The 12,854-nt window shown below is 38.8% G+C and overlaps 1 protein-coding gene across 1 annotated transcript; it reads right to left on the bottom strand.

The window, feature by feature from the left end:
* Nucleotides 1-226: 226 nt before the first annotated feature.
* TSHB (thyroid stimulating hormone subunit beta) lies at nt 227-4,165 on the bottom strand. The gene is made up of 2 exons (XM_074190333.1): nt 4,004-4,165; nt 227-535 (listed from the first exon to the last, which is right to left on the bottom strand). Exons 1-2 carry the CDS (start codon nt 4,163-4,165, stop codon nt 281-283), a joined length of 417 nt encoding a protein of 138 aa, XP_074046434.1. The 3' UTR covers nt 227-280.
* Between the last annotated feature and the right edge of the window lie 8,689 nt (nt 4,166-12,854).

Below are 12,854 nucleotides of genomic sequence, written 5' to 3'. Positions count from 1 at the left end.
ATGGGAATAATAAGAGCACATTGTTGTAAATATTATTTATAATACATTATTTGTAACACATTTGTAACACAATATCTGGTATCCACCTTCCTTCTCCTTCAATAACCTTGAAAGTTCTCTCATGTTTCTACTCGCTCAGGGAAGGAGGTTTTGAAATAGGAAGTCATACACAATTGTTATGAAATACAGAAACATTTTAATCATTGGGTGTTCTAAGTTAGTTTGATGAAGGTGAAGTAAAATTAATAATTAACCATGGAGAGCAGCTTGCATGGCTCTCTCAAACAGGAAATCCCATCAAATAGGGCTTCTGTGGTTTGGTACAGTAATTTGTCTTGACACTCTCATGTACACAATCACTGTAGTCTGTATTACATTTACCACACTTGCAGTTCACAGCCACAGGGTATGAGAAATAAGGAGCAACATGGTGAGGGCAACCTGGCAACATCACTGTTCTGTAGATGATATCTTTATATGTGCACACATCCTGGGAGAGAGCACTTTTGGGGAGGAACAGCTTGCCATTGCTGTCCTGAGGAGAGAAGAGAAAGGTGATCATCCCTTGACAGCAGTTTTACAAATTGAGCATAAATGGTAGTAGCATATCAAAATTAATATAATAATAAGATAGCATTTATAGAGCATCTATTATGTGCCATGCCAAGCACCTTACAAATACTATCTTATTTGATTCTCACAACAACCCTTCAAGGGAGATATTGTTATTATCATTTTATGGATGAAGAAACGGAGGCAGAAGGAATTTATAATGACTTGCCCAGGTTCACACAGCTAACAAGTATCTAAAACCAGATTAAAACTATTTTCTTCCTGACTCAAATGATTAACATTGACAAAAAGGGAAAATATTGGATGTTGGAAGGGATGGTGGAACACTAATGCATTGTTAGTGAAGTTGTGAACTGATCTGAAGAGCAATTCGGAACTATGCCCAAAGGGTTACACAAAACAGCATATCCTTTGATCCAACAAAATCCACTGCTAAAACTATACCGAAGACATTCATTAAAAGACAAAGGACCTAGTTGTTCAAAAATATTTATGGTAGTTATTTTTTTGTGATGGTACCATTGGAAATCAATTAGGGAATGGTTAAACAAGTTGTGATAAATAATTGTAATGGAAAATTATGGTGCTATAAGAAATAACCAGCAGAATGATTTCAGAAGAACTTGGAAAGACTTAAATGAACTGATGCATAGTGAAATGGAAAGAACCAGAGGAATGGTATACATAGAAACAGCAATATTGTTTGATAAAACTGCGAATGACTCAGCTATTCTCAGAAATACAATGATCCGAAACAATCCCAAAGGACTAATGATGTTGCATACTATCTCTCTCCAGAGAAAGAACTGATACTGATTGAATACAGACTGAATTATATTATTTTTTCATTTTCTTCCTTTTTTCTCTTATTTGGGTTTTCTTGACTAATGACTAATATGGAAATCTTTTATATAATTGCACATATATAACCTATATCTGATTTCTTACCATCTTAAGGAGGATGAAGGGTAGGGATAGAATTTGGAACTCAAAACTTAAAATACAAATGTTTAAAAATTGGGGAAAAAAATCCTCCTTACTCCAAGCCTAGCACTCACTGTACTGTACCACCAACTATCTCTAAACATGAAGTTGAAGATCTTTCCTTTCTGTTAAAGAAGGGTTCAGTCCTCAGAATCTGGATTCTATTCCTCAAAACCTTTCTCCTCCCCAGCATACTTTTTTCCCTTTTAATGAGATTTGTGATATTATAGGCTCTCAGACTGGTGACTTCTCTACAACTCATAGTTTCAAAGAGTGACCTGTGGGCATAAGGAGTTAGATGACTTGCCTAGGGTCACAGTCAGAATGTGGCAAAGGAAAGGCTTGAACCTGGTCTTTCAGACTCTAAGGCTCTTAGGACCTAATTAACATGGTTATTCAACTTCCCTATGTCATAGAATAAAGTGATAGTTGCCCTAGGAATGAGAAGATCTAGGATGAATTCTACAATTCACTTCAACAAGCATTTATGTTTCTACTATGATAAACACCATGTGCAGATTTAGGGAGGAGGTAGAGTATGCAGACACAAAATGAAACCTTACTTGTTTTCTATGAATTTACAATTTTTTTAGGCAATGGTGGAATAGTTTACAAAATGTACACCAACAAATGTGACACACGGTACAAGATAATTTGAAAAGGGAGAGAGCTTTGGAAAATGGGTCTCAGGGTCAAATATCTATGCAACATGTTGACAAATCACTTTACTTTAAGAAGATTACTTTCCTTATCTGTAGAGTGAGAACAATAACATAATCCTGGCCTAACTCACAACAATGTCATGAGGATCCAATGAGAAAATACATGTGTAAAAACTGTGCAGATGTCCTATTGTTTCTTCTTTTGTTGGCTGTGGGAGGAAAGGGATCTTCTTGGACATGTGTTTCTTGGACCAGTGATGTAGGGGAATTCTCAGTGGGGAAATCCCCTTTCTAATGTAACCTCCCCTGTAACCTCCAGGTCTTAAAGAATTACCCAGGGTAATACTGAAGGGTTAAGTGACTTAACCAATGACACACAATGCTTCAGAGTTTTGACTCAGACTCAGGTTTTCCTGATTCCAAAGGTTCCCATCTTCATCATTACCATCAACACTACTACCCCTATAACCATCACCACCATCAATGTCATATCACCATCAACACCACCACCACCACCACCACCACCACCATCACAACCATCACCACCACCAACACCATCATTATCATATCACCATCACCACCACCAACCACCACCATTATTATCATCATCAACATCATCATTAAACATATTATCAAGTGAATTAATCATATGGTAATAAGGAAGTTTAAGAGCTAGTAGGCAAACCAAGTAAGGTTAAAAAAAAACCTAGAGAAGACCTCAGCCTATAGGCTTAACTCTCTGCAGAATATTTATGGGGGAACAAGGATGAGTGGTAGAGAAGAAGAAGACTTGGAGATACAAACATCATTGGGATCATGGATCCATTTAAAGGTATTCAGGAGTCTAGTTTATGGCAATATTAACACTCAACACATTGTTTTCAAGATTACAAGAAAGAGGGGGCAGCTATGTGGTACAGTGGATAGAGCACTGGCCCTGGAGTCAGGAGGACCCAAGTTAAAATCCAGCCTCAGACACTTAATAATTACCTAGCTGTGTGACCTTGGGCAAGTCACTCTTAACCCCATTGCCTTAAATAAATAAAAAAATGTTAAAGATTACAAGAGAGAGTGCTCATTTTGTAATGAGAACTTGGTTTTGAATCCTGGCTCTGCTCCTTACTATTTATTCTATGGGCCTCAGTTTTCTCATCAGTTAAATGAAGGACATTGAATGAGGTGATCTCACTAAAGATCTTTCAAGCACTCAATGCTATATATTTCATTTAAAGAGTTAAAAATGGAATTCTAGAGTCTTAATGGAGCTGGAATGGGTCTTGAGAGTCTCCAGTTTAACTCAATTTTATATTTGAGAAAATTGAGACTGAGTTTAGAGCAGTATGTGAAGTATGGTGAAGTATCAAAGACACATAAAGTTAGCAATTAGTAGTGATACCAATCTGCAGTTAACACCTCATATAAACAAGAACAACATTTGCACTCATTACTAGATTGACTTATGACCACTGCCAATCATATGTGTGTCTCTCATTGGTTGGTTGCTGTCCTTGGTTCTTGAAGAGGACCAAAATGATGTCACTGTGTTAAAGTCAGGTTCCAGTGTGTCCAGCTATGGATGATCAGACTAATTCCAACTTCTATTAGGCATCTACTGAAAGCAGTAGGGGTTATCATTTCTCCTAAGCCTTTTTTCCAACCAGAATGAATGTCTAAAATCTGTTGGCTTCTAAAATGTAACATGAATAAATATGACAATTTGAAAAACAGCTATGCTTTCTCCCCCCCCCCAATATAATTCCTTAAAAGTAGTCAACTTTGCATACCCGAGTCATGCAGTATCCAGCACAGATGGTGGTGTTGATGGTTAGGCAGTATGCGCACTCTCTCCTTTCGATATGCATGGTATATTCAGTTGGAACACAAAAAGACATCGCTTGTCCAAATGCAATGCCAAAAAATAGAGACATCAGGAGAGTAGCAATCATGCTAAAGGCCAAAACAAAAATGTTAAGAGTAACCATTACATGAATTGTCAGTCACATGGTTTTCCCTTTCCTTCTCCAGTTCATTTTACAGATTAGGAATTGAGACAAGGTTAAGTGACTTAGCCAGGGTCAGATTTGAACTCAGGAAGTTGAATCTTCCTGACTCCAGACCCAGAACTTTATCCACTGTGCCACCTAATTGTCCCTGCCTTTATTGGCAAATGGTAAAATGCTGGAAAACAAGATTATTTCAAGAATTTCATGGGGGAAAATAGTTTACAGACTATCTGGTGCTAGTATATACTCAGCCCTATATCCTATACCTTCTGCATTACAACTTTGAACTTGGAGTAAGAAGACCTGATCTAATGAAACAATTTCAGTACTTACTAGTCATCATACCACAGTCAAGTCCCATAATTTCTTTGAGCCTTAGTTTTCCCATCTAAAAGGTGGGAATAACAAAAATCACACTACTCACCTGAGTGGAAATCACTTTGAAAACTACAGAAGGGTTAAGGTAAATATGAGGGAGTGCCTGAGGCACTGAAAGGTCTTTAATCATCAATGAAAGGTTCAGTTCTATTCATTACTATCCTTATTTAAGTCAGAAAGTGAACTAATGCATTTTATGAAGATGTGTCAGTAATATCAGTCAATCAACAAAAAGGATTTCCAGTAATCAATCTCTCAGCTAACCAGAAAATTCATTTCACCAAAATAACTCAGACTCCAAGTCTGTTCAAATAAGTCTTTACTTTCCAGGAATCATCCATAATGCTTCTTAAATGTAACATTTCCCCCTATAATACTGTGAGAAGGGTAAATAAATGTACAGAACATTTGGAATTGTGTAGCTATGGAATCATACAGTAGAATGGAAACTTCCAAGGGCAAAGACTATTTCTCTTTTTGTCTTTGAATCCCCATTGCATGCATAGCATAATGCATAGTTGGTGCTTAATAAATGCTGGCTAATTTATTGATTGATAAGGCAGGGGAACCTTTAAGTGCATTCTGGAGCAAACTCCACCCCACTTTTTGATAAGGCTGCTTCATTATGGGGTAGCAGAAAGAGAAGTGAGCTAGGAGTTGAGAAATCTGTGATATTTAATAGTCACATGGCTTTGGACAAGTCACTCAACTTCACTGGACCTCAGTGTTCTCATCTGTGAAATGTGAAAATTGGACTAGATGGTCTCTAAATTCACTTTTTTTTCTTAGTTTTTTTTTTCAAGGCAATGGGATTAAGTGGTTTACCCAAGGCCACACAGCTAGGTAATTATTAAGTGTCTGAGGCTGAATTTGAACTCAGTTACTCCTGACTCCAAGGCCATGGCTCTATCCACTGTGCCACCTAGCTGCCCCCTCTAAAGTCACTTCTAATTCTCATTGCAATGAAAATGTGACAGAATTGGAAGCAGAAGACCTAGATTTCAATACCTAGCTGTGATACATGTGCCATCAATCATGTAAACTCTCTGAGTTTGTCTCCTATTGATAAAATTCGATTAGTAATACTTTAGACCACAGAGTTCTTAGAAGAAAGTACTTGGAAAACCTTAAAGTACAATACAAATGTACCTTATCGTTATTATTTTCTATCAATAAATGGTGATGAGATATAGTGGATAGAGATCAACCTCACAGTCAGGAAGACTTAGATTAAAATTTTACCTCTGACACATGCTCACCTTATGGGCAGCTAGGTGGCACAGATCTTGTAATAAGGAGGTCATTAAAAAATTTTATTTCCTGCCTCTAAAAGGTCTCTGAAGTGAAGAAATTGGTCATTTCATTTTGAGTAATACCCTACAACCTTCTATTCTCCCTTAAAATCTACTGCCTATCTTGTTTTGACATCTTTCTTCAATCTGTCTTGCCTTCACTGTTTGACATGTTTACTAATATCTTTCTCCATTTGTATATGAGTGGTACTCAATAATGTCAATTGGTGATATCTATATTACTAAATTTCATAAAGATTTAAATAAATGGGGTGGGGGCAGCTAAGTAGAGCAGTGGATGGAGTACCAGCCCTGGAGTCAGGAGGACCTGAGTTCAAATTGGACCTCAGAGACTTAATTACCTAGCTGTGTGACCTTGTGAAAGTCACTTAACCCCATTACCTTGCCCAAAAAAAAGATTTAAATAAATGAAACAGAATCCTATGACTGCCAGGTCAACATTATAATTCAAAATTTTTTTTTACCAAAAGTAACCACAAAACACAGAATTTTGACTGTTATTCTGTCATACCATAGATTTCATTTGATTAAAAATCAAAATAAAAACTAATAAAAATGGAAATGAAAAAAGAAACTTGTCACTATCACCAACCAATGTCATTTATCATTTCATAGACTAGATGACCAACTGTCCCAAATGAATCAGGAAGATATTTTGTCCCAATGATAGGTACCACCTGGCTGGGCCACTGAACATACAAGATTATGGTCATTCAAGTTTTTAAGTCTGCAAACTCACATTTTCATTTTCTTCCTTCATGCTAGTGGATTTCAATTGCAAAAAAACCCTTAAAATTACAAGTGAGCAAAATACACATTCAAAGCAAGTAAGAGTATAAGAGTTATATTTCAGAACCCTTTTCTGCATGCACACATACCTGACTGCAATGATGAACAGACACAGCAATGAGCCACACAGAAAGCTCTTGGCTTATTTTATACCCTTCAGGATAATTCCCTACTGATTTCCTGTTTATATAACTGCATTCAAGTTACCGCTTTCTTATCTGAGATACATCTATTACACATTCATGCTGAACCCTAAAGAAAATGTGTTTAGTCAACCAAGATGATATCTTCCTCTGGAAATGGTGACGTTATTTCAGGATGCTTTTGCCTCTTTTGCTTTTGAAAACAAAGTGCAGATTTCAAGCATTAGCACTTATTAATTTTTCCAAGTACAGAACAACCAAGACAATAAAGAAATTAATATCAGAGTCAGTATTGGAGAGAAGGATTAATTTGGGGATTTTTGTACTCAAATTTTTAATCTAGGTTTTAGACAAGGCTAGCCTTGAGTCTTACTTAGCTACTAAGCAAAATCAATCACTATATAGAAAGTTTACAGCTCTTTTTGAGAGGTGGGCAGGGAAACAGATGGATGGAAAATAGATCTAAATTCATTAGTGTAGGGAACTTCCAGTGAGGATATTTCTTCTATCAATTTAGATAAGTATCTACTCTGCTGCATATAGTCTTTGCCTGGATCACTGTGGAGCTCAGTAACTGGTTCATACAGTGAGCTTGTGGCAGAGATAGGATTTGCCACATGACTCCAGTCATAATTGTTCAAAGTAATTATGCTATCTTGAGTCTATAAGACAGTGAAGCAAAAATCACACAGACAGAAATTTGGTCTAGCAAATGTATCAAGTGCCATCATCACATGTGGCACATGTGAGCTGAGTTCTGTTGGGATGCTTCTGGTGGATCATGTGTGCTGACTCAGTACCAAAGGACTTGATGTTCTGGGGATGATGAAGTAATCTCCTTTATTGGTTGCTTAGCCCAAAAGCCAGAGGCAAAGGGTGTATATGTCAACGAGGATTAGCCACTGAGCCCAGGATAGGATGCCTTCTCAGTAGACTTTGAAGGGGGAAGACAACCAGCTGCTGTGCTTGATTTGAACTCTGCCAGCATCTTACTTTTCCCCCAGAGGATGAGGTCCTCAGCCCCAAACTCACTATCCTAGATAATGGATTAGCTTTGACCTCAACACCCTCAGTTACCTTTCCCCTGTTGACTGGATGACCAGAAGGCAGAGCAAAAAACTCTTCTTAATGCCTCCATTTATTAGAGGCTCAGAATTTCTAGCCATTTCCCACTCAATATCTTATTGGGCTACATAGAAGTAAGAGAAGCAGTGGGGAATAGTGAATAGAACTAACTTTGGACTGAGGAAGACCTCAGGGCAAGTCCTATCTCTGCCACAAGTTTACTGTATGAACCAGTTACTGAGCTCCACAGTGATCCAGGCAAAGACTATATGTAGTAGAGTAGATGCCTATCCAAACTGATAGAAGAAATATCCTCACTGCAAGTTCCCTACAACAATGAAATTAGATCTATTTTCCATCCATCTGCTTCCCTTCATCAGTCTTCCCTTCACTCAAAAAGAGATGAAATTTAGGTTCAATTCCACTGACATCATGGCCCTTCCCCAACACCCTCTGATAGGCTCCCCTCAGGTTTCTTTTGTGTATTGTTTTCCTTTATTAGATTGTAAGCCCTTTAAGGGCTGGGACTGTCTTATTTAAATCACCCATACATAGTACAGTGCCTGGTCCAGAGAAGATGCCTAATGAATGCTTACTGCCTTAACTTGTAGGCAACTTCTCCTCTTGCTTTCTTCTTTCTCTCTCCAGGACATGCATTATCATCTCTCCTTTTCCCTTCCCCTCTCTTCCCCTCTGCCTCCCCCAGTCTCTTATCTCTCTCTTTTTCTTCCCCCCTTCTCTCTTTTTCTTCTCTCTCTCTCTCTCTCTCTCTCTCTCTCTCTCTCTCTCTCTCTCTCTCTCTCTCTCTCTCTCTCTCTCCCCCCCTCTCTCTGTCTCTCCTACTAGCAGGAATGAGGGTAGGCAAAAGATTTCTCTCTCCTTTCTCCCCTCTGACATGTACTACCTAGGCAAACCCAACATTAGACCACATAACCTTGGATACTTCTACTTTTAGTCTTCATCTGAGCAAAGGTGATTGAACAGAGATTTTGTGATGAATATTTTCAGAGGTTGGAACCCCTAGATACTTTGGTGAGGTCTGACAAGGAGCAGGAGGAAGTCTTTGCACCTGAACTATTATCAAAAAAGATGAAGAAAAAGTAAAAGGATTCTGAACCCAATCCCTAATATGACTGATTAGAAGATATGAGTTTTCAGACAGACCAGAGATGAGATAAAGATGAGATATCTGGTCAATAGTCCCACTAAAAATATTTTTATGGTTTAAGTATCCACCTCCTGGAGAAGATAGTAGGAATTATGGGTTAGTGTAACATGTTTTAAGTCTTTAACAATGCCTATTTATGAATCTTTTGTGTTTTAACATTTATTTTGTGTGAAAAAAAAGGATTCCTGTTCCACTGAATACTTTTCTACTCCCTTTGAAGATATCTTAGACAGTGAGAGCATAAAGAATCAAAGACATATTGAATACTCTATAGTTTGCCATATCTGTGACAGCCACCAGATAGCGGGCCAAGCACTCAACTACCAGCTAAACCTGGTTGGTTGGTTCTTGTCCTTCATTTTTTTTTAGGTTTTTTTCAAGGCAAATGGGGTTAAGTGGCTTGCCCAAGGCCACACAGCTAGGTAATTATTAAGTGTCTGACTCCAAGGCCGGTGCTTTATCCACTACGCCACCTAGCCACCCTATTGTCCTTCATTTTTGAAGACCAAAATTACATCACTATGTCTGAGACAAATTACAGTGTGTCTGACTGCAGCTGATCCAGACAATACGATCTCAGGATGCTCTATCACAGGTTGGGTACAAATAGTCCATGGGAACACCTAGGTGTGGGTAAACTTATATGTCATGTTTCCTTTGAGCTGCTTCACTTCTCCCTCTTATAGAGCACTCTCCTCTCACTATTGAGGACATGCCATGCTGGGTGGTCCTGTGCCGGGGTCTCCCATGCTATACAATTAGTTCTAAAGTTCTTCAATGAGATCTTCAGGGTGTCTCAGGATTGCTTCTTCTGACCCCCTTGTGAGCACTTGCCCTATGTGAGTTCTCCACAAAATGGTCTTTTTGGCAAGCATACGGACATCTGGCATTCTAACAATGTGTCCAGCCCATCATAGTTGCACTCTCTGTAATATTGTTGGAATGCTAGGCAGTTTAGCTTGAGACAGGACCTCAGTGTCTGGTCTCTTCTTCTGCCAGATGATCTTCAGAATCTTCCAAAGACAACTTAAATAGAAGCAATTCAGTTTCCTGACATGACGCTGGTAGACAGTCCAGGTAGACGTTCAGTTTGGTCATCACTCTAATACCTCTTATCTCCCACACTTTCTTTCAGAGCCTCCCAAATACTGAACTAGCTCTGCCAATGCATGTATCAACCTCATTGTCAATGTACACCTCCTTGGAAAGGACACTGCCAAGATAAGTGAACTTGTCCACAATTTTCAAAACTTCTCCATTTTCTCTAATCTATGGTTCCACAAATGGATGACATGTTGATGGAGCACCTGGGTTTTCCTGGTGTTCATTGTTACATCAAAATGAGCAAAAGCAGCAGAGAATTGATCCATACTTTGCTGCATCTCAGCTTCAGAGGCTGCATTGACTGCAGGGAAACAAACAGAAGATCATGCACCAACACTCCCTTCACTTTGGTCTTGGCTTATAGCCTTTTCAGGTTAAAGAATTTGCCATCAGTGCAATAGTTGACCTTGAGGCCGTGTCCATCCTCAGGAAAAGTATTTGATAACATGGCTGAAAATATCATGCTAAAAAGTATGGGCGCAAGGACACATCCTTGTTTTATTCCATTGGTGACTGGGAAATCTTGAGACATAGTCCACTATCCAGAATCCAGGCATGCCTACCATCATGAGACTGACATATAATATTGATGAACTTCTCCGATCAAAAAATTTGGCAGCAAAAGTAATTTAACCTAACAGGAGTGAGCAGGACTAAGCTATTTCAAGTCCTAAGTCCCTTTGCACATGTGTATATGGAATCTGTTGGAACCTTGGGTTCCTTTTAGTCTTGGTTCCTTTTCTAAGGATATGAATAACAGTGACTCAGGATTTGAACTCCATCCCATGGAGATGCTGTCTATCCTAATTTATCATGTTTCCCAAGCACACTTGGATGTCTCTTTCAGCAACCAGTCTCAAAGTTTTCAGTGTCATTATGAAAAGAAGGAATCTTTTCCCTACAGATGGCTCACTCCTGCTCTGCATCTGCTGCTCTGTGTGATTTCAACTCCACAGCACAAGATGCCTCTCCTAGGTTAAGTTCATTGTCTCTATTCTCATCACCATACACTTAAGTCATGACTTGACTAATGACACCATCTCCCCCAACCTCTTCCTCCTGTTGATTGGAAGCCTGGCAGGTGGGATACCTAGGCAGACGCTGGACTTTTGTTGAACTTGCTCCATATTCTGTATCTGCTGCTCTTCCTGGTTTTTACTCCCTGGAAGAAGATATCTTCTGGGCTGGGTAAGCCTTATGTCCTCCCCCTTCCTCGACTCTCTTTGTTGTCTCTCTCCATTCAGGTACCTGTGGTGAGGGGAGGCAGAGTAGGCAAAGCTGACCTGAGCCTCTGATTGCAAAGGGTTGAGCCCATTATAGGCTGGGATGCAGGGTCCTTAGTCACACTGAAATATTAACTGCCACAACCTCTAAGCTCAAGCTGCAAGGTCAAAATGGAGCCATTCCATCCAGCCCACAACTTTATGTCTCTTGGGCCTTCCCAGCAGGGAATGATCCTCTCTTTTCAGTCAGTTAATTAGCATTTATTAAACACCTGCTATGTTTATAGAGGCAAAAGCAAAGCAGAGTCTTCATTCTCAGGGAGCTCATCAGGGAGATGACAACATGTAAACTATTATGAACAAAGAAGATATATAAAGGATAAATTGGGGATAATCAATAATGAGTGACAGGAGATGGAGTGTCTTGTTTGAGGAACCACAAGCAACAATCAGTGGGAAAGAGTAAGGTATAAGAACACTATAAAGGTGAGAAAGGGCAGACTATAAAGGGTTTTGAATTCCAAATAGAGGATTTTACATTGGATGCTAGAGGTTATTGATTCAATTTGAAGTATGATGAAGAGGGAAGAGTCAAAGTTAAGATCAACATTTCAAACATAGTTGTTTTAACAGAAATTATAGAGAAGGAAGCCATTTGGTGCTGGAAATATTGAATTTAAAATGCTAAGGAAGACATTTGTCCTTTGTAACTGAAGATGCCAGTTTGGAACTCTGAGAAAAAAATAGTCACTGGAGATAAAGATCTGAGAGTTATCTGAATAAAGGTATATTTGAAGCAATGATACTTCCAAGGTACAAGAGGAGTAATGAGGATTGAGAGAAAGTGGTCAAAAGACAAAATTCTGGAGAGATACCAAGATAAGAAGTGAGGAAGAGGTCAAAAAGTCAGGGAAGGAGATGAAGAAGAAATCAGAAAGGTAGGAAGAAAACAAGGGAATCGGGAATCTGTAAAAGAAGTGTAACTTCTACTGTCAATTTTCTTTTACAATAATTATCCATGACTCCCACCATTTGGGCATTTAGTTCCATTGATGGGGATCTTTTGGGTCCCTTGTAGAAGATAAAGACAAGTATAGAAGGCAACTTGCTAAAGAAAGAAAGTCTAAGCATAACTGAAGAGAAGAAAGCAAGTCATTGAGAGGATTATCAGATAAGGCTTTTGTAGTAATGGGGAAACTATCACAAATCACATTAAGTTCTTTACCTAACTTTAAAAAAGAGGCAGAGCCAAAATGACACAGTAAAGGCAGGGACTCTCCTAAGCTCTCCTCCAAACCTCTCCAAATATCTTTAAAACAAATTCTAGAGTGGTAGAACCCACAAAATAGATAGTTTGAAACAATTTTCCAGTCCAAGACAACTTTAAAAAATCAACAAAAAGGTCTGTTGCAGGAGGCTAGGTGGCACAGTGGATAGAGCACCGGCCCT

Source organism: Macrotis lagotis, chromosome 5 (genome assembly GCF_037893015.1).
Source record: "Macrotis lagotis isolate mMagLag1 chromosome 5, bilby.v1.9.chrom.fasta, whole genome shotgun sequence".
NCBI classification, from domain to species: Eukaryota; Metazoa; Chordata; class Mammalia; order Peramelemorphia; family Peramelidae; genus Macrotis; species Macrotis lagotis.
Note: the sequence above shows the minus strand (reverse complement) of the source record. Positions and strands in the feature narration are given on the sequence as shown.